The sequence below is a fragment of the Zootoca vivipara genome, chromosome 15, assembly GCF_965207765.1.
Source record: "Zootoca vivipara chromosome 15, rZooViv2.hap1.1, whole genome shotgun sequence".
Lineage (NCBI taxonomy): Eukaryota > Metazoa > Chordata > Lepidosauria > Squamata > Lacertidae > Zootoca > Zootoca vivipara.
In genome coordinates, this window is record NC_142598.1 from 10,403,340 (window position 1) to 10,429,760 (window position 26,421).

Genomic DNA, 26,421 nt, shown 5'->3' on the forward strand with positions numbered 1-26,421 from the left:
GACAGAGCAAACTGGAGCGTCTTTACTCGAGAGCAGCCGCAACAATCCCCTGACAGTTATCATTTTAAAAAATAATAATTTTATCTGAACGGCTTTGTGAGGTCTGAAAACAGCTCTATAAATGCCTTCGATCATAGTTGGGAGTGGCAATCCTTCCTTTTAGGGGCTCTCAGCCACCGCCAGAGCCACACACACCTGACTGAGGCAGGCAGGTAGCCAGCATCACTCTTAGCTACAGTCCCATTGGTCCAGCTCACCCTGCAGATTTGTGCCCCTGGCCTTTGTCCCCTTGCACATATCCTGCAGCTGGTGCTGTCCATGCTCCTCTCCCTGCTGCTTTGCTGAGGCCCTTCCTGCAGCCTCTCTATGACACCTCCCTCAGCTGGTGGGTCCTTGCATAGCGTGCAACTGGAGAGCCCTGTGCCTGCTCCTCACTCACTGCTTTCAATTGTTGGGTGGGGAGAAGGAGCTGTCCTGGCCATACTCTTCTTGCCCTTCCAATTCCATTCTCTTCTCCCCATCCCCATTTCTCAAAGCAGCTGCTTAGGGATCGTGACCTCTATCCTGGAGGCCTGCCCCCTGCATCCCATATGCTTTGAGGGTCTGGAAGTGTATGCTCAGAAGTGTTTATAATGAGATCCGCAAGTGGATAACCGGGTTTTGTTAAGGTAATAGGTTAGGGTCGTTGTGACTTCTACTTTTGCAGTCCTTTGTCAAGCAAAATTAATAAATGATCCAGCACCAGGTACCATCCATTTAAGCAGGTTGAGAAAATGCAGCGCAAGTAATAAAATTGTTTGCTTGTTTGAAAATTTGCACCCAGATTTACAATGTGCTCTTCTCTTTACCAGAGCCAAGGCAGTAAACATATATGTAGTTAGGAGACATCAAAGTACGACTTCAAAGTACAGAATGGCTCGAATCACATTCAGTTCAGCCCTCCCATAGTTGGGTAATAACAAGGTGCTTAAAAGCTGTTCTGAAAAGGGAAACCTGCTGGGGCCACTCTCAAGAAGGCCCCCATGTAGGGCGTAATGACTGTCATTAAGAGACTAGAGACTAGCTTCCGATGCTAGAGATAATATATAGCCATCGTGACTAGAGACATTGATAGCCATTCCCTGTGAATATGTCAGATCCCCTTTTGAAGCCATCGTAAGTTGGTGGCCAACTCCCCATTTTGTGGGAGTGAATGCCATGATTTAACTACAGTATGTACTGTGTGAGGAAGTGCTTGCTTTTGTCTCTCCTGAATCTTCCCAATATTCAGCTTGGATTGTTCCAGTGTAGTATGGTGGGGTGGAGGGGGAATACCTTTTATCCACACCATGCCCTTCTCAAACATCCCTTTCTAGTCCCCCCCCCCCAAAAAATTAAAATGTCCCAGGCATTATCTTCCCTGGGTAGGCAGCCTCTTCCTAGTCTGTTCAGTATTTTTCATTCAGCAATCTTATCTTCACCTACTAAAATACTCAAAGCAAATTTAGTGCATTTCCAGAACTTTTATCTGGTTTAAAGATTCCGCTTGTACACCGGCGTGTCTTTTTACTAAGAGCAGCACCCCGATCCTGAGTTTTGTGTGTGTTCAGATGTATGCACCCACACACACACCCCTTAGAACAAACATGCACAGTGTGAAAGAATGGAAGGGATGTGGTTTTTTTGGCAGCGAAGTGCTGTGTTGACATCGTAGCATGCACCTCTACAGTGGATCCTAAGGATTTTGGGAATAGAGGTTCCTAACGTTCTTAACCTGTTTGGTATTTGTTAGCTTTTACCTGTCCCAGAACTGATTTTCCATTAAAAAGATAGACCACAAGAAAAGCCTCACCCGTTTTAAGTCTCTTAGTATCACAAAAACACTGCATTGTTGGGTGTTGTGGGGACTCAGAACAAGAGCTGAGTAGAGAAATTCTTTGTTTCTTACTGTCACTGGACAGATGAGAGAATTGGAAGTGGTCCATATGGGGATGCTAACTCCACATACCAAAATCTTCCAGGTCTTTAGGGATCAGGGCCATTCTGGTGAGCTAATCCCAAGCCATTGCTTGCTTCGAAGTTTGTTTAATTCCCTCAGCCTAGGTAACTTGGGGGGATGTGGGTGACACTGTGGTCTAAACCACTGAGCCTCTTGGGCTTGTCGATCAGAAGGTCGGCAGTTTGAATCCCCACAACGGGGTGAGCTCCCGTTGCTCGGTCCCTGCTCCTGCCAACCTAGCAGTCCGAAAGCACACCCAAAAGTGCAAGTAGATAAATAGGTACCGCTCCGGCAGGAAGGTAAACAGTGTTTCCGTGTGCTGCTCTGGTTTCGGTGTTCCGTTGCGCCAGAAGTGGCTTAGTCATGCTGGCCACATGACCCAGAAAAACTGTTTGCGGACAAACGCCAGCTCCCTCGGCCAGTAAAGCGAGATGAGCGCCACAACCCCAGAGTTGTCTGCGACTAGACTTAACAGTCAGGGGTCCTTTACCTTTACCTGGGTAACTTATAGCTGGTAGATGCCACCTGGCTATGTCTCTGTCCTTTTGGTTGGATTGTCTACCTACCTGTTGGTCCCTCTGCTCAAGATACTTGCTTTTCGAACCACTGGATTAAAATCTTGCCTGCACTGAGGCCTGGACACTTGGCATAGACTTTAGCTGACACAGCCTACCTCTGAGACCAGTGCAGCTTCCTTTTCTAGCACATACAGACCACAGGGAAATCTACACAAGCTTTCTCTTTTCCCCCAAGCACTGCTTTTGAAGCAACTTTTTCCTACCTGTGCAGTGCTCTGAAAATCCGTGTTATCATGTGGCGATGTAGAGATGCACAAATAGTGGAGAAGGCTAGTCCATCCTTAACTACGATGCAAGTCTTCTTTGCTTTCATTTTGGACCCCAGGGAAGCTATTCTATATGACCACTTTGTAGAGCAGACACACGCTTACGTTGCGCTCTGAACATTTACGTTGCACTCTGTAATCTTTGAAGTGGTCCCGAAAATGGAAGACACCATCCTAAAGCCCACTGCTGCCTTTGCTTGGCAAGGAATCGGGATCAGGAACAGCCTCAGTTTAGGCTGTGGCAGAGGGGCCAGGAAGTGGCCCTAGGCAGCCTCGCGGCACAGCAGCTAGGTCTAGTTCTAGTTATGTGGGGTTCCGTTGCATACTGTGCATCATTAATGCAGTTTTCCATGTGCACACCATGCAGTTTAGCAGACAAGTCCTCACGAGATCTTTGTAGGCTGCCAAAGCCTCCCGAACCCAGATCTCCCTGCACTTTCCAGGGAGAGAGAGAGAGAGAGAGAAACTGCTATGCATGGAAGTGTCCAGGAGTGAAAGGTGCTGGGAATTGGATGTGGGAGAGGAGGCATCAGCGTGTCTGTGGGTCCCTAAGTCAGCCACCTGCCTTGGAGGGGGCCCCCGAGACACCAGTTATTGGTGTCCTCCTGCCACTGCCCTGAAAGCTGGAGGTAGGTAATAGAACAGGCATCCCCAAACTTTGGCCCTCCAGATGTTTTGGCCTACAACTCCCATGATTCCTAGCTCACAGGACCAGTGGTCGGGGAAGATGGGAATTGTAGTCCAAAACATCTGGAGGGCCAAAGTTTGGGGGTGCCTGTAATAGAATATCTCAGAAACATTAAAGTAGAAGTGATTTAAACAGCTCCAGCTCAGTCACCAAGTGCTTCTTAAAGGGCTCTGATGAATTTTCAGGGGAAGTGGTTCCATCAAGGTCAAGCAGATGCTCAGAGCGTGTTTGAAATACAGATGGTGCTATGGAGGGGGCAATTTCGTTCAGTTTTGGGCTGTGTGCAGGCAGCCATTTCTAGGGCGGAAAGGGAAGCAAGGTCCTCCTAACCGTTCCTGCGGCTGTAGCCGTGATCTAGCAGCAATGCCTTGATGACTGTAGTTGGGGAGAGGGAATGTTTTTTGCTTAATTGCACCAACTTCTTCCAGACCCAGAGGAGCCGGCACAACTTCTTCTTCTTCGGGCATTGCATGTATAAGTATAGAAGGGTGTGCCGCTCATCACCAGCGCTATTGTGGGTACCAGCCATGGCAGTATAAACATTTGTTGTGGTATATCAGGTTGCGCTCCTGGGGGCAGCTTTTGGTTCTTCCCAGATACTGCATGAAATGCTGCAGGGACCTGTCAGACCAATTTGGCCAGGGAGTATGGTGGGAGGGGGGGGGGGAGAGAAATAGCACGCAGCAGGTAATGATAATTTTGCAGTACAACTGGGAGATCTCTGGAGACTTTTTCTGCACGCAGTCATAGGGATTGCAATGGCTGTTAGGGATGAGGTGGTATTACGAACTTTGTAAAACAAAAACAATGGAAATAGTCCAGCTCCCCTCCACTTACCCGCCCCTCTTTGGCAGTTGCTGTGTTCCAGTAGTTACCATACTCTTTCTAACTTCTTTTTTTCTTATTTTGCTTCTCTTTCAACTTTGCCATCTGCTTGTGGTCCTGCTGGCCTGATTTGGTAAGTTGGAGTGCACTTCTTGAAATTTTGTCTTTGGGGAGCAGTGGTCTGGTTCATTTGTGTGTATTAAGGAGAACTACTCAGGTGGCGCTGTGGGTTAAACCACAGAGCCTAGGGCTTGCTGATCAGAAGGTCGGCGGTTCGAATCCCTGCGGCGGGGTGAGCTCCCGTTGCTCGGTCCCAGCTCCTGCCAACCTAGCAGTTCGAAAGCACATCAAAGTGCAAGTAGATAAATAGGGACCGCTACAGCGGGAAGGTAAACGGTGTTTCCATGTGCTGCTCTGGTTCGCCAGAAGCGGCTTTGTCATGCTGGCCACATGACCTGGAAGCTGTACGCCGGCTCCCTCGGCTAATAATGCGAGATGAGCGCGCAACCCCAGAGTCGGTCACGACTGGACCTAATGGTCAGGGGTCCCTTTACCTTTACCTTTACTTTCACCTTACAGGAATTGGGTTGGAGGCTTCAGGGGAGATGCTAGAACTGTAGCAACTGTATTTCAGGTGGGGTCACAGGTGCAGATTTTGTGATTTAACCCCATGCAAAGATCACTAAAGCGCATTGTGAACCCAGTGGTCATTGAGTTGGACTCAGTGACAGTGTGAACATGAATGTAGGTTTCCTGGATCTCAAGCACCAGATTCACCCATAGTGCACATGGAAGCCTCCAGGGAGAGAAGTGGTTGGGAACAGGGCAGGTATTTTGGTGGTTGATTTAGCAAGCCATGCTTACTGGGGCTTAAGAGTCAGCATTCAAGTTACCTGCCTGATTTGTGTCGTGGTTATCTTAACTCTTACCATGCAGGTCACTTAAGAGAATGTTTGGAACATATTTCCGAGTTGGTTTTTATGGCTGCAAGTTTGGGGATTTGGACGAACAAGAGTTTGTTTACAAGGAACCCTCCATCACCAAGCTGGCTGAGATCTCTCACCGGCTTGAGGTAAGAGTTAAAACATCCTTGATTAAAACATCCTTGAAAAGAAGTATGGATCAAACACGAAGGTTTAGTGTAGGTTTGCTCATTTATGTCGTTATTGAAGTGCTTCTCATGAAGCATCCCAAAGCAATTTAGATATACAACAGTTTCATATAAAAACATTTTTTTAAAATAAATCACATACAGAAACATTTTTTATAAAAAGAACAACAACAACACAGTCACAAAAGCAATTTGTATCCAGGACAGATTCTAGCTAGGAAAAAGATTTTAGAAGATTTGTTGAAAGAGGAATGTCTTCATCAGTATTTTTTATTTATTATCCTTATTTATTATTTATTCAGTTTAAATACCACCCTTTATGAAAAGGTCCCAGGGCGGTGTACAACATTAAAAATACATTACAGAACATCAATTATAAAAAACATAATAAAAACATAGTAAAACGCATACTGGCAGACAGCCTAATAATAAAATAATAATCATAATAATCATAATTACAGGCACCAAAAGGCTAATAGAGAAGTAATGCAACATTTCCCTTGGGGGGGAGTAGGGACGATGTAGGAGATGGACAGGTCAAAAATACCTGGCATAAATGTGCTGAGAAGATGCTTCTAGGCTTGGCTTTCAAGCACATGTATGCAGCTCAGATATTCTACGTACAGGGAACCCACAAGTTGTTGTTTAGATGACATCATCAGAGTACATGATGGTCTACAAGATAACAAGCAAAAAAGATTCTTCTGCCCAGAGGCACTTAAATTAGACACTGAGGGAGGCAATGAAAGCCAGGGGAGCCAAGGAAGATAGAAGGAAAGATGCACTCATTTCCATGTGGGGATTCAATCATATGTGAAATAATAGCCTTTACTCTCAACTACCTGCAAGACAAAATAAATAAAAAATCCGTTCCAGTAGCACCTTAGAGACCAACTAAGTTTGTCATAGGTATGAGCTTTTGTGTGCATGCACACTTCTTCAGATACTGTACACTGAAACAGAAGTCACCAGACCCTTATGTATAGTCAGAGGGTGGGGAGGGGTATTACTCAGAAGGGTGGTGGGAATGGGTGATTGGCTGATAGGAATGGTAAACCTGTTGATGACTGTTAATGATTGTTAATGACTGCAATTGGTCTTTCAGGAAAAAGCAAGGGGTGAGGTGCTAAAGAAAGCTTTATCATGTGCACTTGCAGTCATTAACAATCATCAACAGGTTTACCTATCCTATCAGCCAATCACCCATTCCCACCACCCTTCTGAGTAATAGCCCTCCCCACCCTCTGACTATACATAAGGGTCTGGTGACTTCTGTTTAAGTGTACAGTATCTGAAGAAGTGTGCATGCACACAAAAGCTCATATCTATGACAAACTTAGTTGGTCTCTAAGGTGCTACTGGAACGTTGTTGTTGGTTTTTTTTTGCTTTGACTACGTCAGACCAACATGGCTACCTACCTGTAACTACCTGCAAGAGTTTGCACTTAGTTGGGGTGGGATGTTCCGCTAATGTTTGACCCCTGTATTTGCATGGATTCAGCCTGTCTCTTCTTCTTGTCTTGCCAAGAATGGTACAGCAGTTAACTTGGCTAAAGCAGTATTGAAGGAGGGAGGAAGCTGTGACTTACAACAAGCAAGACTCACACTCACTCCTACACACACGCAACCCTTTCCCTTCACAATCCCTCTTCCCAAAAGCTCCCTCTCTTTAGCCACGGCAGCTGTGGCTTTTGGCAAAAGTGTCGCTCAGCTGTAGTCCAAGCAGAGCCAAAGGGAAGAGGCTTTGGAGGCAGCTCTGACGGAGGCTGCTGCCTGCTTTCTCAGGGCTGATTCATGGCACCTGTCCATGCAGATCGCCATGTCCTCGAGGCTTTCCCCACCATTTGCTCTGAGGACCAAGGAGAGCATATGTCTCGTAAAGGCATCCTTCCCTATTTGACAAAAGCATAGTTGCAGGAGGGTCTCCTTTGTATATCAAACTGAGCATTGGGATGTGGTATGGAAACAGAAAGCCTTGCTTGCCACACTCAGGTGCTTTAAGTTTATTTCTCACCCCCAGCCTGGGTCTGAGCTGGGAAGGGGAAGAGGTGGGCTTTCTGCAAGTGCACTTGCTTTGATAGGAAAAAGGACTCCTACCTACCCCATCTTTATACACAAATTGCCTACTGAACATTTAATAAAACACACATAATTCTGGTTTGCCCTTCGGAAGCAAGCGCAGAACCACACTGGCTGCAGGTACACGGGTGGCGCTGTGGGTTAAACCACTGAGCCTAGGGCTTGCTGATCAGAAGGTTGGCGGTTCGAATCCCCACGACGGGGTGAGCTCCTGTTGCTTGGTTCCAGCTCCTGCCCACCTAGCAGTTCGAAAGCACGTCAAAGTGCAAGTAGATAAATAGTTACCGCTCTGGCGGGAAGGTAAACGGCATTTTTATGCACTGCTCTGGTTTGCCAGAAGTGGCTTTGTCATGCTGGCCACATGACCCGGAAGCTGTACACTGGCTCCCTCGGCCAATAACGCGAGATGAGTGCCGCAACCCCAGAGTCGTTTGCAACTGGACCTAATGGTCAGGGGTGCCCTTCACCTTTACCTTTACGCTGGCTGCAAGGAGTTTTCTGTGGTCTCAGTGGCTGGGGAAGCCCGAATGTTCATCTTTGTCCCTTTTGTCATGCCCTGAATAACTCGCCTGTATCCTTTCCCCTTTGCAGGAGTTTTACACTGAGCGCTTTGGGCATGAAATGGTAGAAATCATCAAAGGTTCCAACCCTGTGGACAAAGCCAAGCTGGATCCTAACAAGGTAGTTTCGCTCTTTATCATGTGTTGGGAGTGCATTGCATTAGCAAGCCAGGCACTGCTGAGGGACTAGTCTGCAAATTTTGTTGGGCTGGGATAACTAAAGGGAGGATGGGGACTTCTGCCCCATGCGGCCTGGGATTGTGTCTCATGTTCAGCTGAAGCTGCAAGGAGGGAGATCTCTACAAGATTTGATGCATGCTATTCCTTCTAGGCTGAATGGCAACCTTCCTTCTCCCTGACCCGTATATCACAATTAAAATAGGTTCTTATTTCCCCACTACTTCCACAACCCTTGGCTTGTTCATAAGAAGCTGAAATTACGGCATGACCCATGCCATAGCAATAGTTTTGGCAGCAGTTAAAGTCATTTTATTTCTACAGTCCGCTAAAGTCATTTTTATCTGCAGTTCTTGCCATTGTTCCATTCAGAATGAAGTTCTGGATAGTCATGGCCACCAGCTTCATTTCTTAAGGTGCCTCTGGGCAATTAAAGGTGGTGGGTGAGACTACCGAGAGCTTCGCTCTGGCTGCAGCCATTATAAGCACAGTCTGTAGAAACGTTGCCGTTCTTAAAACGTTGTGGTGACTGCCGACGCTGCCGCACCAGGGACATGGGCCTGTAGTCCAGCCTTTGCCGCACCAAGGGATTCCTTCTCCCATAGTCAGTTGGTCCCAGTGTGTTTGGTAGCTTAGATGACAGTCAGGACAAGCAGACCCCTTTGTGTGGAAGAGGAGAATGAGGTGGTGCTGCCCCGACATTCTACTGACTGCCCCCTGCCGCCTTGTTGTCTTCCTTGCCACAGGCATACATCCAGCTGACTTACGTGGAGCCGTTCTTCGACACGTATGAGCTGAAGGATCGGGTCACGTACTTTGACAAGAACTACAACCTGCGCACTTTCATGTTCTGTACTCCCTTCACGCTGGATGGGCGAGCGCATGGCGACCTGCATGAGCAGTTCAAGCGCAAGACTCTGCTCACCACCTCCCACGCTTTCCCCTACATCAAGACCCGCATCAATGTCATCCACAAGGAGGAGGTACTCTGGGGTGGGGTGGGGATGGTGGGTGGGTGGAGGCATATGAGAATGGGGAGCGGGGCCGAGGGGGGCTACAATTCTCAGAAATTAAAAAAAAGGGTAGTGAAAAAATTCAGCTAAGCAAGAATCTCAAAACATTCTAAAGCACATTTTGAGTCCCTGAGCTTGTGAGCAATGCATTCCACAATCTCAGAAACCAGAAAAACTGTGACATGTTTTCCAGTGGGGTGGGATTCAGCATTTCTGCTAAAATGTCTCGTCCCACTCCCCTTATGAGACGGACAAAACTCAAAATAAATAATAACTGTTGCAAAATAAATTATAGAAGAGAAGCCATGCTTGCTGGCTGGCTTAGTTGCTTACTTACTTACTTACTTTCTTGTTTGTTTGTTTGTTTGTTTATATTTCATGGAATTTATTCACCACTTGATAGTAAAACAAACAAACCTCAAAGCAAAATAAAAAAATTCCTTCAGTAGCACCTTAAAGACCAACTAAGTTTATATTTTGGTATGAGCTTTCGTGTGCATGCACACTTCTTCAGAACCTCAAAGCATAGTTCTTTAACTTAACACTCTGCTATTATTTTCTGCCATACAAACACCATGACTACATTTTGTTTTGTTTCTGGTGACCCAATACCATTATTCATTGTTCGTATTGTTTCATGTTATTCTTAATAAAGATTATATTACTAAAATGACGACAACCTCAAAGCAGTTTACAAAAGATAGAACAGTGAAACAACTATACTTTAAAGCATACAAGAGTTAAAATATAAAACAGGTTAGATTGACCTCAATTTTCTAAGCATACATGCAAGTCCCACTATCTGCTTGCTCATTATGCAAAATTCACTTTTCGAAACACAAAGAATTATGCCCATACCTTGCTACATGCATGGCTGATTCAGATACCTGAACAGCCAGAGTTCGCCATCTGCCTTGCTTGTTTATGCTTTCCTGCTTGGTGCCTGCCATTTCTAGGCAGAAACCATGGAGCAGAGGCGGATTTAGGGGAGCGCAACTGGTTCAGTCACACTGGATTCAGGGGTGCCGCAGTGGGTTGCTGCAACCATGATGTAGAATGGGAGGCAAGAGGAGGTGAAGCCACTGAATTTTGACATCGTACGGGGCACTGCTGAAATTTGAGTAGAGGTAGAAAGATAATAGATTAGAAAAGTTCCCATAAGGCTCTTGTTCTGTGAATGCTCAATTTCCTGGGAATGTATTGCATTTGCTAAGTGGGACTTGCATGTGCAGTATATATACTCAATGTGCTTAATTTTTGCAGTTTGCAGAACTGAGCTTTTTTTTAATGCAGAATTTAGATTGGGCCCAGAATGTCTTGTTCGGGGTTTTATATGAATGGCGCATGCCCATCTCCTGATGCTTCAGCTGTGTTTCCGTTGTTTGGTCTCTTCTCCCCAGATCATTCTCATTCCCATCGAGGTGGCCATAGAGGACATGCAGAAGAAGACCCAGGAACTGGCCTTTGCCACCCACCAAGATCCACCTGATGCCAAGATGTTGCAGATGGTGCTGCAAGGATGTGTTGGCACCATAGTCAACCAGGTACTTGACCACGGCATGGGGATAAATGATTGATTCGGTGGGAAGAGGAAGCTTCCAATCAAAGTAGCAAACCCCTTGAGACTGTGGAGTCAGCAGATCACAGGCGTGGGGTAAGAACAGAAATTAATCCTGGGTCTGATGGGGGTAAGGAGTTCAGGTTAACACTGAAGTAGAGGGTAGGGCAAGGGAGCCTGAAAGCAGGATGGAGACCCTTGGTGCTATTGTGATAGCTAAGAGTGAGTTACTGAGTCAGAATCAATGTGGAGGGCAATAGGAGGACTTCTTCTTGACCCCAAGGCCCTTTTGTTCCAGGGACCTCTGGAGGTGGCGCAGGTATTTTTGGCTGAGATCCCCGAAGACCCCAAGCTCTACCGACACCACAATAAGCTGAGGCTCTGCTTCAAGGACTTCACCAAGAGGTACTGCACAAGCACACCTGCCCTGAATCTGTAGCTTGAAATCCTTTTGCAAGTGTAATGCCCTTACATGGATATATCCACTCAATCTTGCTGCTTCAAGTGCCTTTTTTGGAGAATCGAGGTTGCTTATTAGTACGTTTTGTTGTGGCTGCTGGTGTCTGGCATCCTGCTGTGTTTAATTAAACACCCTGCCAAGAGCTTCCTGTCGCAATTTGAATCTTGTTGGATGTGAAGTTTCTGTTGGAAATTTAGCTCACCTTCTTTCCAGGAGATGTGAATGTCTCTAATTTATGCTGAGCGCTTTGAAAATGGAGGGCTAGGGCTGGCTAGAAATTACTTCCTATCCGATTACCACACATCAACTATGGAACAGGAAGGGGGTTTGCTCCTGTTTCGTTCTCTACTTTGATCTGTGACAAGTCCCACTGTGGGTTCTGTAGAACTACCATTCATAGAATCATAGAGTTTGAAGGGACCCCGAGGATCATCGAGTCCAGCGCTCTGCAATGCAGGTATATGCTGCTGTCCCTTACAGGGATCAAACATGCATCCTTGGTGTTATCAGCACCACCCTGTAACTAACTGAGCCATCCAGCTGCATGATCTTGGTGCAATTCTTGTTGAGCGGGGGGGGGGGGCAGGAAAGTAGGATTACTTTTCATGAAGCTACCCATTCCTTAATTGTAAATGCAGGGGGGGGGGGGGAGAGACTGCTGGAAGCACCTGCTAGCTGCCTATATTATATTCCTTGTTAGATTAGTATCCTGCCCTTTACCTGAAATGCCCCAAGACAGAATAACAAAATACAAGAATCCAGAAAGTCATTTTAAAACATTAAAATCAGTCAGTCCAACAAGAAAACCACAACACATCATCAGTAGATTCAGGTAGGTAGCCGTGTTAGTCTGACGCAGTCGAAATAAATAAAAAATGTGGGAAGAGGAGGTGCTTGAGAAGCTTCCACGTTAAAACGCAGCTCTTACTACACCCTTCTGCCGAGAGAGCCACACCAGCGCCATGATCGCTATGCCAGCACATAGGCCAGCACGTTCTGACAGTTAAGAAGCCCGGGGCACATAGCTTAAATGGGTGGAGTCTGAATAGGGATATTGGGTTCTTGTCTCATTACATATGGTAAAGCTGGTTTTGGTCACCTGCGCACTGTCCCTTGCTTTTTCCTGTAGGAATAATTGCAGTCGCTAACAGTCGTCAACAGATTTACCATACCCATTGAGTCAATTACCCATCTCCTACCACCCTTCTGAGAAAAACCCCACCCCACTCTCCCACTGTATGTAAGGGTCTGGTGACTTCTGTTTCAGTGTATCTGAAGAAGTGTGCATGCACACGAAAGCTTATACCCAGAACAAACTTAGTTGGTCTCTAAGGTGCTACTGGACAATTTTCTTATTTATTTCGACATCATCAGTAGACTCAATATGGCGGCTTCCCCAGCAGCTTAAAGCATGAAGATTGACAAAATGAGGATGTTTTAACTGCCAGCATACTCAACATTACTTGAATCTGATCATGTATATTCTGCCTCCTGCAACCATTTCCAGAGCATTTTAATAGCTGGTAATAAGAATGACCACTCTTTTTTTAAGAAGGTGGTGCCTTCAGAGAATATCCCGGGGGTCCCCAAACTAAGGCCCGGGGGCCGGATGCGGCCCAATCGCCTTCTAAATCCGGCCCTCGGACGGTCCGGGAATCAACATGTTTTTCATGAGTAGAATGTTTTTTATTTAATTTAAAATCATAGCTGCCAAGTTTTCCCTTTTCTCGCGAGGAAGCCTATTCAGCATGAGGGAAAATCCCTTTAAAAAAGGGATAACTTGGCAGCTATGTTTAAAATGCATCTCTGGGTTATTTGTGGGGCATAGGAATTCGTTCTTTTTTTTTTCAAAATATAGTCCGGCCCCCCACAAGGTCTGAGGGACAGTGGACCGGCCCCCTGCTGAAAAAGTTTGCTGACCCCTGGAATATCCTGTAATTTTTAAGCCTCTAAATGCTTAAAAATAACCTGAAGATGTTATTTATAGTTTATTAATGGTCCAATTGTCTGCATATCTACTCAGGCAAGTTCCATTGAGTTCAGAGGGACTTACTCTCAGGTAAGTGAGCATAGGGATAGCAGCTTAAGAATCATCTGAGGAGGCTGAATGGTCTTGGGCTCCCCTCTGTCCAGAGAACGGACAGTTCTAATTCCCAGTTGTGCTTCTCTTTAAACTAAGGAAATGCCTGTAGTTTGTGCCTGGAGTGAGAGACAACTCAGCCCTGAGCTGGTTCCACCACGAACTTCTTATTCGCTGCCATCGGTTTTTTTAGGTGTGAAGACGCCCTTCGCAAGAACAAGACGCTGATTGGACCAGACCAGCGGGAGTTTCTCCGAGAGCTGGAGAGGAATTACCAGCGCCTCAAGGAAGCCCTGCACCCGCTTCTCAACCGCAAGATCCCTCAACTCTACACCCCTCTGGCCCCCCATTCTGCACACAGGTGAGGGAAACCTTGTTGCGCAGGTTCCGAAAAAGGCCATGAGCAGAGACTCTGAACTTTGATCGAAGATGCTTCGATCAGACCACACAGGCAACTTTGGTGGTGACAACTGCCAGGATTCCACTGGCCACCTACTCCTTGTTTTGGCCTCCATTTCCCCCCCTTCAGCAAAGATCTTTATGAGAAGCCTAGAAAGGACTACTGGGGTTTCTCTGCAGGCATGGCACCTTCAACTGGAAGCAGCTCCCCAAGCCCTTGTGCTGCTCCCCAGGGCAGGAAGCTCCTGTTGGGATTTTGCCCGGAGGTCTGGAAAGAAAATACAAAGCACAGCATGAGCTCCGTACATTTCATTTCATATTTTTTTAAAAGGACATGTTCCTTCCTGAACCTGGAAGTCTATCAGTAATTTCTGCTAAATGTTGGTTTTACAGTGGTCCCTCGACTTACGAATTACTCGACATCCGTAGGTTTCGACTTACGAATGGGACAAATGGCCGCACGCTTAGGAATTTTTCTACATCCGAACGGAAACCGTTGGCGATTTTAAATGCAGTTTTTTTTACTTACGAATTTTTACACACGGTTTTTTCGACTTGCGGATTTTTCCGAATATTTTTTTTCCTATGGGAAACCATGTTTCAACTTCCGAACTTTTCGACCTACGAATGTGCATTCGGAACGGATTAAGTTCGTAAGTCGAGGGACCACTGTATTCCTTTATCCCATTTATGTAATTTTTGTTTGTTTGTTAAGAAAAGAAAAATTTGGTCCCAGTCCTTGACCCTGGCCAGAGAGTTGAAAGGCACCACAAGGGCACCCCAACCAGCCTCTTAAGGCAGAGCCCGGGGCCATCTGCTCACCAGCACAGTGGAAAAAAAACCTCTGGGGTCCCCACAATTCTGTACACCAATTCTGAAGAGCCATTCCCCATGCCCCAAGTATACTGCACTGCGGCACATTGCCAGTGCACACACTTCCTTCATGTGCAGAGTTTCAACATAGCAGGTTTTGCTAACCAGCAGCTCTGCCTATAGAAGTTGCTGGACTACAGCTCACATCATCCTTGACCATTGGCTATGCTGGTTTTGACACAGGAGTTAGATTCCAACATCATTTATCTGGAGGACCACCTGTCTGTCCAATTCTAAGGTGTAAATACCTTGGGGCTTTCACTCTTCAGTGGTTTCAATACTGAACTAAGTGGACCAGTGGTTTTTGAGCTGGCATAGGCAGCTTTACTAGTGTAGCTTTTATCCATTCAGGACGTCTTAGATTTGGACATTAAATGTGTACTGTCTTCTTATCTGCCTGACCCTTCAGAATGAAGCCATTTGCCATTCTGTTATCGTTCCCTCCCAATCCCCAGTTACAGAACATGCTTCTTCTTCTTCTGAGTCTTGTGCTGTGCTTGTTTCCTCCTGCCAGAAACTCCTTCAGCAGGCTGAGTTTGCGGAAGACTGAAGCCTAGAAAGGGAAGCCCCCCGCTGGAACGGACCACCTGAAAAACTGCAGGGACCATTCGCAGGAGGGAACTACTGAGCCTTGCATCCCCCCAGGGTTGCAGCCAAGCAGGATGACAGGCTGCTTGCTCTGTTCTGGGAGGCCAACGCTGAGACTTGGAGTACCCTCCCATGTCATTCCAGGCTCTCTCCAGGATGTGGGCCAGTCGGACACTTCAAGAGGAAGGAGACATCTCTGTGGGAGCTGGCGGTGGGAGTGATCTGGCTCTCACATATGTGCAGCTCAGAGCTGCGCCCCACCTTCAGGAAGACTTGCAGTGCACAGCTTTCTCGGTGAAGCACCCCAGCTGTGAGACCATCTGCAGATCCCCTTCCCTGATGAACTGAAGATTTGCTTTTGCTCTCATGGGCCTTTGACTTCCACAAAGAATAGCCAGATTTGAAACTCTGGCTATGTTTGCAGTTGGAGGCCCACCCACTGTGGATTCTGTGTTGTCTTCTGTCTTGACAGCTGGGCTCAGCCCAAAAAAACTTAGGTTTCCCCCTTTCTCTTGCTTTGTTTTTTGACACTCCCCTTTTTGGCTACCAACCACTTAGAGTTGCCAGCTATTTGTTCATGAATCAACAAGAATGACAGGACCAAGTTCTTGTTCCCATTCCTGGGTGGGGAGAGGAGAGAGGGGCAGCGGTCTCTGAGTTAGGGGGCTGAAACCTAGGACACCTGGGTTCGCTTCCTCACCTTCGGAGGTGACCAAGTCCTCTTGCACTAAGAGCTTGATGTTTCCACCCAGTGCTTGGGCTGAAACCAAGGAGTCCCGACTCCATACTTTCTCAGCTCTTCCCTCCACCCCCTTCCCAGGAGATCCTGACTGCCAGTTTTTATGTAGCTGGTCACCAAGTGATGGCCTTCTGCCAACTGCCTTCTGGGACCCTCAGCTTCCTCACTTGCAGCACGGGCCAAAGACCCTTCCCTATTTTACATGCCTCTTGCTATACCCTTTCCGAGGCAGGGGCTAGTATTTGCACGCACACTTGATCACAGCAGTGCCTTCTAGAGTGAGCAGAGGAGTTCTGTTCCCCTCCTTTCGCCCCCAAAATGCCAAGGGGGGAGGGGCTGTGTGTGCATTTTTCATTAATAAGAGGATGAATGAACTGTGAGCATCCCTCACCTTAGTCAGTGCCTCTCCCCCACCTTCCCAAGCAAGCGGAAGTGAAGGAAAATCACTGCTGCAGGCTCGAGTTGAGTTTAGACTTTGATCTCACTCTTATAGGAATGAACATCCTTCTCCTGGGGGAGTAGTGATTAGCCCCTGCCCATAGTGGCAGAGCGAAGAGTATTTGGGAGAAATGAGTGTATTCTGCTTTCTTTAATAGGGGATGATTTGAGGATCGAGGGCAATGGCAAAATGCTCTTGTGTTTTTACTACTGGAGAGAGTAAATCCAGATTTACTTGAAAGTAATGGGGAGCATTTTATCCAAGTACATAGGATTAATCCAGACTATATTTCCCTTGATTTGGACTGAGTACTTTTTTTTTTCCTTGCTCAGTTTAGCATCGTTTTTGGCGAAAGCAAAACGAGCTAGAACAGACAGATTTGTGTAAGCGGTGCTGATTCAGTTCCAAGTTTCTCCTTTTTGGTTTTCGTAGATTCGTACAGGCACTGGACCAATCCAACAGGTAAAACTTCCCACTGTTTCTCTCCCTTGCTCAGTAACCCCCTTCACATAACCACCCAAAGACCTTTTATTAAAATAATAATAATTGAAGGTTGGTGCTCTTTCCTAACAGTGGAAGACAAAAGGAGCTCAGTGCTAGAGCTCAATTGCTTACTTGTAACCAAAGCTGCAACAGTTTGGATTCAAAATGTCACGTTCTCATGTTTAAGAAATGTCCTTCTCTCTGGATCAGAGTTCCACTCCTCTTACCTTGCTCCAGGCCAGAAATTCTGGACATGGTAAATGCTACATTTGTGCTATGGCCAGGCCAATGGTAGGCAGCTGAGATTTGATTTCTGTATGTCTTGCTCCTTGGTGGAGAAGTTTGTAAACATTTTATTTATAATGCCATTAAACAAAATCCAAAGAGACTGATTCTGTTCTTATTAATGAATAGGGCTGTGTCATTTCTTCACACTTGAGTCACCTAGGAATCTGTACTAGCTACAGGCAAAGTTGTGCCATAAACTTAAGAATCCAAGAGAGAACCCAACTTTCCATTTTTGAACTGGTCAGGTTTTAGGTCCTCATTGTTAGCAAGAACCCACAGATATGGGCAGAGTTTGCTTTGTGCTTTGTACCCTTGGGATAGGGCTGCCGTTGTCCCCTAATCCCTGTTCCTTCTTTGTTTTGACACACTTGTTTTTCTAACCACCACAGATACCCTTTCTGCTGCCATTGACAAAACTCAATGGCTCTGAATCCAAACATTTATCAAATGCAAACACTAAGCTTTGGCTGTCTGTATTTTCCAGGTGCCGATTGTAGCCATATTTCTAGGGCAGCCTTTGAGCCCTCCCTGCAACAATGTTTCCGAATCACAAGTGTTGCTATGCCAAGGATGGAGCATTGGGGGGGGGGGGCTAGAAAAATAAGCAGAGGAACTGTTTTGAGGAGAGGCATTTGCAAACAAGGAAGCCCAGAGAGGAGGAGGAGGAGTGTGAAGCAAAAAAAAACCACAAAACTAACAGGGAAGAGGCATTTGTTATGCAAAGCATTCCCAAGTACCACCTTGGTATTCTGCTGTTCAGGAACAAACCAAACCAAACAACATGGGGCAGGAGGGCTGACAGTTGCAATGGGAAGAGCTTGAATCCCAAGGTGGAAGATCCAGCGTACAGACAAGGTTTCCCAATAGCAGTGTGGATTTGGTGCCCAGCTGCAAGGCAAAGGCGTAGCTGGTGCTCAGTGGGGCCTCGTTTGCAGACCATGGGTTGGTTTTGCAATTGTGCCTGGGCTTTTGCAAACCACCTGGCCAACAAGCTAGCGAAAGAAGAGAGTGATGGAAGAGCTGAGGCAAAGATCAGTGAGCCACATGAAATCCCACAGGAGAGTGCTGGGAGTGCCTGGTGCCTTGCAGTAACACAGACAATTTGAAAAGAGTATGGGGAGCTTTCATCACTGAAGCTGCCATGCAAACCTATTTGCCCACTGTGGGCTCTGTAATCACACTAGACCAGCCTTTCTCAACCTTGGGTCCCCAGATGTCGTTGGGCTACAACTCCCATCATCCCTAGCTAGCAGGACCAGTGGTCAAGGGTGATGGAAGTTGTAGTACAACTACATCTGGGGACCCACGGTTGAGAAACGCTGCACTAGACCATCCATGGCACTTTGGCATGTAGTGCTTTCATGGCTTCCAGAACAGTAACTGTGCCAGCTTTTTGCATTAAAAACAACAATGTGTGTCCGTGCATATACCTGTAACTCAAGATAACACTTCTTGATGAACCCTTTTCATGGATTGTAGTCTATCCCATAATAAATGTGTACAGGTGCTTTTAATAGGGATGAGCATCCAGGCCACAGCCCAGGTGGGCAGCTGGTGTTTGGCTGCACTGAGAAAACTGGGCTGATATGAAGCTATTATGCACTGGAAATGGGTGAAGGGAAGAAGAAATCCCCCGGTTAAGAATGCTTGAATTGTGAAAGTGTAATAGAAGGGCAGGAGGCTAATGGCAAAGCCCCAGAAGGGGGCTACTCGTGTGTTGGGAACGTGGACAGCAAATACCGTACTTTTCCGTGCATAAGACTAGGTTTTTTTTTACTAAGAAGTGGGTGTCGTCTTATACATGGATAGTGCATAGGGTGGACGTTTGATTGGCTGCTGCCACAGCTGTCAGTGGCTGTTATTGGTTGCTGCATCAATCAGTGGTGTTGATTGGCTGATTCTCCGGCAGTTGGGCGTGCGATTTGCAGCTTCTGTCGGCGATGGGCCAGACGGGAGCGGATTTAGCGACGCATGTGGATGAGCGATTTTCAGCAACCCCCCCAAAAAAAGCTTAGCAACCCTGGGTAATCTCCCCCCCCCAAAAAAAGCTTCACAACTCTGGGCAATCCTGTACAAAAAAAAGCTCAGCAACTCTCTGCCATCTCCCCCAATTTTCTTAAATTTGAGTCTCCAGAAATAGGGGGCATCTTATACATTGGGGCATCTTATAGACAGAAAAGTACGGTACTCTGAGGCTGGGTCTGTTATTATAATCGTACCTCAAAGTCCAATTGGAGAGGTCCTTGCATGTCTTGGCGTAATTCTGGAGGGACACTTTCATATCTGGGCAGGGCCTCCTGGGTCTTGTAGGAGTTAGTATTGCTGGCCCAGAACATGTAATGGGAACCCCATGACTTTGGGATGTTTACAGCAAAAGCAGAAAATAGCATCTTGTCCTTGTCTGATTATCTTAGCAGAAATAAAACAGAACAGTGAAGGAAGCGCTTTGCTAAGGCAGCTCAGAATAGAACAGTTGTTTGGGTTCACACACAACCTGTGTTACTTTTTTTTCCCCTGCACAAATTATTTTAAAAGCCAGAAGCGCCAGCAACCGTATCTGGACGCAGGGAGAGAATAGGAGAATATCTGCAGAAATGTGAGCTTTCCACTACAAAGGCCTTTGCTCAGAAATTTGTCACTGCAGTGACTCCCTGCTAATGGGGACAGGAGGTAATGTTAAAATTAGTCTTTAAATGAAGTAATTGCGGTTAAAAAAATTAAGCAGGGGTGAAAGGACTATAGACTCCTTTTGACCCCCTCTTATTCCGTGAACCAGGGGACGCGGGTGGTGCTGTGGTCTAAACCACTGAGCCTCTTGGGCTTGCCGATGGGAAGGTCGACGGTTCAAATCCCTGCAATGGAGTGAGCTCCTGTTGCTCTATCTCAGCTCCTGCCAACCTAGCAGTTCGAAAGCACGCCAGTGCAAGTAGATAAATAGGTACCGCCGTGACGGGAAGATAAATTGCATTTCCGTGTGCTCTGGTTTCTGTCCCAGTGTTCCATTGTGCCAGAAACGGTTTAGTCATGCTGGCCAGATGACCCGGAAAGCTGTCCGTGGACAAACGCTAGCTCCCTCAACCTGAAAGTGAGATGAGCGCCGCAACCCCATAGTCTCATTTGACTGGACTTGACTGTCCAGGCGTCCTTTACCTTTTTACCTTCTTCCACGAACCCTTTTAGAATCATAGAATCATAGAGTTGAAAGAGACCACAAGGGCCATCCAGTCCAACCCCCTGCCAAGCAGGAAACACCATCAAAGCATTCCTGACAGATGGCTGTCAAGCCTCCGCTTAAAGACCTCCGCTTAAAGATCACTGCAGATGGTGACAGCAGTCACGAAATTAAAAGACGCCTGCTTCTTGGGAGAAAAGCAATGACAAACCTAGACAGCATCTTAAAAAGCAGAGACATCACCTTGCCTACAAAGGTCCGTATAGTTAAAGCTATGATTTTCCCAGTAGTGATGTATGGAAGTGAGAGCTGGACCATAAAGAAGGCTGATCGCCGAAGAATTGATGCTTTTGAATTATGGTGCTGGAGGAGACTCTTGAGAGTCCCATGGACTGCAAGAAGATCAAACCTATCCATTCTGAAGGAAATCAACCCTGGGTGCTCACTGGAAGGACAGATCGTGAAGCTGAGGCTCCAATACTTTGGCCACCTCATGAGAAGAGAAGACTCCCTGGAAAAGACCCTGATGTTGGGAAAGATGGAGGGCACTAGGAGAAGGGGACGACAGAGGACGAGATGGTTGGACAGTGTTCTTGAAGCTACGAACATGAGCTTGACCAAACTGCGGGAGGCAGTGCAAGACAGGAGTGCCTGGCGTGCTATGGTCCATGGGGTCACGAAGAGTTGGACACGACTAAACGACTAAACAACAAAGACCTCCAAAGACCACATTCCTTGGCAGCAAATTCCACTGTCGAACAGCTCTTTTCATATTGCATCAGCAGAATGGGACATGGACATGCTCCTGTAAGGTCCTTTGTCCCACAGTGGGTGATGGAAATGTCCTCTTCGAAAAGCCAAGCAGAGGAGGGCTGTCGGGAGGGGATTATTTTCCACATGCCTAAACCAAGCATGTAGAGATGTGTGCTTCCCTCTTGGTCTCCCTTGCTTCCTCTTAAGGCTAGCCATCACATACAGAACCCTCCGCCTGTTACTGGGTGATAGACCGAACCAATGGCTCTTAGCACTCCCTTAGCACTGTGAGACTTCGGCAGGGGTTTACAGCGGTACCTCGTCTTACAAACGACTCAACAACTGAATTTTTCAACTTATGAATGGGGCAAATGGCCGCACGCTTACGAATTCCTCGACATCCGAACGGAAACCGCGGCGGTTTTAGATAGGGGTTTTCCGATTTACGAATTTTTAGATGGGGTTGCTTCGACTTACGGATTTTTCTGTTTCCAATGCATTCCTATGGGAAATTGCACTTCCAATGGCGCTTTTCGACTTACGAATTTTTCGACCTTCGGAACAGATTAAATTCGTAAGTCGAGGCACCACTTAATTTACTTTCCACACTTAATTGTGGGGGGGAGTTAGGTTTTTTCTTTTCTTTCTCCCCTCTGTGTACATCTCATTATATTTCATTCACACCAGTGGATATTTGACACCCATCTGGGTGGGGAAGAGCAAATTCACTTGACAATACAATCTCTGTCGCTTTTTAATTTGCACTGCTGGAGCACTTTTTAGGGAGGCAATGTTTTGCAATTTAACCTCTCCCCCCCCCCTTAAAAAACACCACTACCACCAAACAAGCTAAAAGCATTTTTTGTGATAATTGAAACACTGGGGGATTTTAAAATAGTCCATTTTTGAAAATGTATGCTAAAATGCTTTTTCATTTAACCACTATTGTGCGGGATTTCTAAATATTTTAAAACTATCCGTAGGTGAAAATGCATCAATCTTAAACATGCTGGTTTGGAAGGAAGGCAGGAAATCTCCCTGGAATCCATGGCCCTGATTTAGGTGGCCCATAAGATTAGGTCATGTAGCCTAGTGGACATGACTGCTTAGAAGGCATTGTGTGTGACGGGGAACGTCCCCAGAAACTTTAATCTGCTTTATGGTAGCCATTTCAGCCAAGAACTTCAGGAACTGCCACTGTGATAGCAGAAATCACTCCAGGAAACTCAGATTTTAATCTGTGGACAGTTACTGCATAGTATTCTTTGTGAGGGTGGAGAGGCTCAACCAGCTTTCTTCGCAGATCCTCCAAGTGTCCCTATTTTCCAGGGACATCCCTGATTTAGAGAAACTGTGCCGGTTTCTGATTTGATCCTGGAATGTCCCACTTTCCCTTAGGGTGTCCCTATTTTCATTGGAGAAATGTTGGCGGGCATTATGGAGTTTTCCAACTCCTGAGCCGCCTGAAGCCAATCCTGTATAGGGAAGGCTTAAAAACACAATGTTTTGTTGTGTTTTTATATATGTTGGAAGCTGCCCAGAGTGGCTGGGGCAACCCAGTAAGATGTGTGGGGTATAAATAGTAAAATTATTATGGAGTGGGACACCCCTATTTTCATCGGAGAAATGTTGGAGGGCATGTGTCCAGAAGAGGGTAACCAAAATGGTCAAAGGCCTGGAAACTGTGCCTTATGAGGAACGGCTTAGGGAGCTGGGTATGTTTAGCCTGGAGAAGAGAAGGTTAAGGGGTGATATGATAGCCATGTTCAAATATATAAAAGGATGTCATATAGAGGAGGGAGAAAGGTTGTTTTCTGCTGCTCCAGAGAAGCGGACACGGAGCAATGGATTCAAGCTACAAGAAAGAAGATTCCACCTAAACATTAGGAAGAACTTCCTGACAGTAAGAGCTGTTCGGCAGTGGGATTTGCTACCAAGGAGTGTGGTGGAGTCTCCTTCTTTGGAGGTCTTTAAGCGGAGGCTTGACGGCCATATGTCAGGAATGCTTTGATGGTGTTTCCTGCTTGGCAGGGGGTTGGACTGGATGGCCCTTGTGGTCTCTTCCAACTCTATGATTCTATGATTTTCTGTTTTCTCCTTTCATGAAAGTGTGTTTAGGAATATGAGATGGATGCTATAATAAGGTAGACTTGTCGCTTTTTTAGCCGCACTGCGATTTCTACAGTAAATGCTCTTGTTCTTCCTGAAGGAACGGCAGACTTATTAACTACGAGCTACAAAATTTGGGATCCCCTCCAAACCTGTGCCAGAATGACACTCGTTTGCTCATGTTATTCTCCCTCCTCCTCTGTTATTGAATGAATCACTTCCTAGCAGCTGCCTGCTCAATCTGTGCCCTCCCTTTGGGCGACACTCATGGGGCAACCACTTCCTGCCTGCTGCCCCAGCTCTCTCCTACCCTCTACCAATATATTGATAAGAGGAGGGGGACGCTGCCCCACCACAATCCCCTTGGGGTGAGTTCAAGAAGAACTGCTCTGATATACAAAGGCATGCTAGCTGCTGGCAACTGGCTGGGAGGAACTGAACGGTTATCCAAATCACGAGACTGCCCACGCTATCCCTTCTTCGATGTCTGCAGAGCTCTGTGTTTGGGGCAACCGCTGAATATCACAGATGTAATGGAATTGGAAATCTTTACAGGAAGGGCCAGGCCATTAAAAGGCCTACAGGGGCTATTTTGTGGCTCAGGGGACTTCTGCCAGCTGATCTACCTCCCAGCTTGTGAGAAGCTGTGAGGAGACCAGACCAACAAGCTTCTTGACCTGAAGCCAAGACTTCAGTTATGGTCAGATGCATTAAGGACTGAAAGAAGGAAGTTGTCCTGGCTCAGTTAAGGGTTGGGTAGAAAGTTCCTTACCATCAGCATGAATTGAGGAGGAAGGTCCCATCCATAAGCATGCCTTGTGTCGTTCCTCTCCTTGTTAAATGCATCTTGCCGGAGTGCCCACAATTCTCAAGTGCACAGCAGATTTTGCAGGTGTGAGGAACCCATGGTCCTCCAGAAGTTCCTGGACTGCAGCTGCCATCATTCTTGGCCATGGGTAGGCCTGATGTGAGCTGGGACAAAGCAACATATTGAGACCCCACGTCCTCCATCTCTGCCTTTCTGCTTACCCAGTTCTTTGTTTCTGAGTGACAAGATCGGTCAACAAGCTTTCTTTGGGTCCCTGAGCTCTAGTGAATGGCTGCCCTCTTGTCAAGACCGTTCAAGTTATTAGGTACAAATCACTGACAAAGGAACTCTCCCATGTGTGCAACTAGGCTAGAGCTAGAGCACGTACATGCCCGAGCTGCCATTGCACCATAAACTTTGATATACCTACTTAACTCCCCTCCCAGCTTACTCCTCTGCCCCATTTGCCTCCTCCTGAAAATGGTGGGCAATGGCAGGCTGTAGTCTGCCTGGAAGTGACAGAAGCTGTTGCTAGGCAGACATTTCCCCTCCCCAACCCAGCACCCCACACCGCCTTCGCAAGAGGCTGCCACTTTGGTCGGCCACGTGTATTTCCTGAGTACATGGCGGTTCAAGTTGTGAACTCACTCCACCAAAGGGTCCTGCAGCTGAGCTGATATGAAAGTTATTTTTGTGGTGTTAGAGCTGCGGAGGCTTTTACACATGTGCAAGTCGTCCTTTGATGTTTCAGCAATCAAGTAAAGTGTGTGTGTGTGTGTGTGTGTGTGTGTGTGTGTGTGTGTGTGTGAACTTTCTCCCTGGAGGCTACTTTGTCAACTCTTGCTGTGCACTAAATTTAGCATTTCAGGGGGTGGGGGAACAGGCATCTCCCCTGAGAGCTAGCGTTCTCCTTCTTAACTGATCTGACTTGAGCAACAACCTATTCCTCTGCCATTCTTAAGCCTTGTGTGACTCCTTCTCCTTGGTTTATCCTTTAGATGTATCTTCCTATTTTCTTTTCACGTGGGAAGAGAAGGTGCTTGAGAAGCTTCCATGTTGAAATGCAGTTCTTTCTGCACCCTTCTGCGGAGAGAGCCACACCAGCGCCATGATCGATATACCAGCACAACCGTTCTTACAGTTAAGATGCCTGGGGCACATAGTTTAAAGGGGTGGAGTTGTGAGTATGGGGGGGTTGCTTATGCCAGGAATCCCCAAACTTCGGCCCTCCAGATGTTTTGGACTACAATTCCCATCATCCCTGACCACTGGTCCTGTTAGCTAGGGATCATGGGAGTTGTAGGCCAAAACATCTGGAGGGCCGCAGTTTGGGGATGCCTGGCTTATGCCATATTACAAGCACGGTCGGCACTCCCCCCCTCCAGCCGGAACTCAGTTCCAGCACCTCTCAGGTGGGTGCCATTGGCATTGTAAAAGAACAAGGGAGGCATTCATGGCAAGTTCTAGAAAAATAGCACTGATAAGAAGGAATACAAAAATCCACTAAAATCAAGATTGGTTGCAGCTGAGATGCATTTAAGAGGAAGTTCAGCCAAAATAAGTGGGGTTTTTACTTGACCGTGTGCGAGATCTCACTGGAACCCAGAAGCCACAGCCATGCAACCCCAGCAAGGGGGGCTTGGGCAGAGGTGGCAATGGGTGGGTGGGTGGAGCTTGTGCAGGGCAGCACCTCCCCCTTTTGCCTCAGGCGGCAGAAGGGTACGGTCTGGGTCAGAGGCTCAAGGATCAGTGGCTGCCAGGCCAGAGGGCTAGGCTCTCCCACCACTGTCAGTTGTTGGGAATGACAAGCAGGGCAAGGGCAAAGGCTACAACTCAGTGGCAAAGTGTGTCTGCCTCACAAGTGGAAGATGCCAAGTTCAATTCCACCAGATCAGAGTCGGGGAGGCTCCTGCCAGAAATCCTGGAAAGCTGCTGCCAGTCAGTGCTGGCAATACTGAGGCAGATGGATTCCCCCGATGGGCTGCCAGTCAGTGCAGACAATACTGAGCTAAACAGTGTTTCCCAAAAGTGGGTGTCCACCTGGGTTTTTTGAGGGGGCTACGGTTCCCACCATCCCTAACCACTGGTCCTGCTACCTACGGTATGGATGATGGGAGCTGTAGTCCAAAAACAGGTGGGAGACCCAAGTTTGGGAAACACTGAGCTGGACGGACCCCCGATGGTCTCACGGGGCTCTGCGTTCCCACCAGCGTGCAAACAACCAGGCAGAAGACGACGCCCGGCTTAGATGGACCACTCTGGCCCGATCCGGGCGGCAGAAGTAGGCGCCGTCCGTCCGCCGACCGTCCGCCCCGCTCGAGTCGCGGGGCAGCTCCGCTTCTCCTTCCCCTCGCCGCTGCCCTTCCGACGGCGGAGGCGGGGCTTCGGCGGGAGGGG

General features: G+C 47.1%; 1 protein-coding gene across 3 annotated transcripts in view; it reads left to right on the forward strand.

Moving 5' to 3' along the window:
• The window catches only part of DOCK6 (dedicator of cytokinesis 6), a 104,403-nt gene extending 87,121 nt beyond the window's left edge, over positions 1 to 17,282 (forward strand). For all 3 annotated transcript variants that reach the window (XM_060268862.2, XM_060268859.2, XM_060268860.2), the window contains 7 exons: positions 5,282 to 5,407; positions 8,117 to 8,206; positions 9,009 to 9,245; positions 10,676 to 10,819; positions 11,132 to 11,238; positions 13,567 to 13,734; positions 15,160 to 17,282. In XM_060268862.2, the coding sequence (XP_060124845.2) occupies positions 5,282 to 5,407; positions 8,117 to 8,206; positions 9,009 to 9,245; positions 10,676 to 10,819; positions 11,132 to 11,238; positions 13,567 to 13,734; positions 15,160 to 15,202 (915 nt within the window). In that variant the 3' untranslated portion in view covers positions 15,203 to 17,282. The remainder of the gene's footprint in view (positions 1 to 5,281; positions 5,408 to 8,116; positions 8,207 to 9,008; positions 9,246 to 10,675; positions 10,820 to 11,131; positions 11,239 to 13,566; positions 13,735 to 15,159) is intronic.
• The last annotated feature ends 9,139 nt before the right edge of the window (positions 17,283 to 26,421 follow it).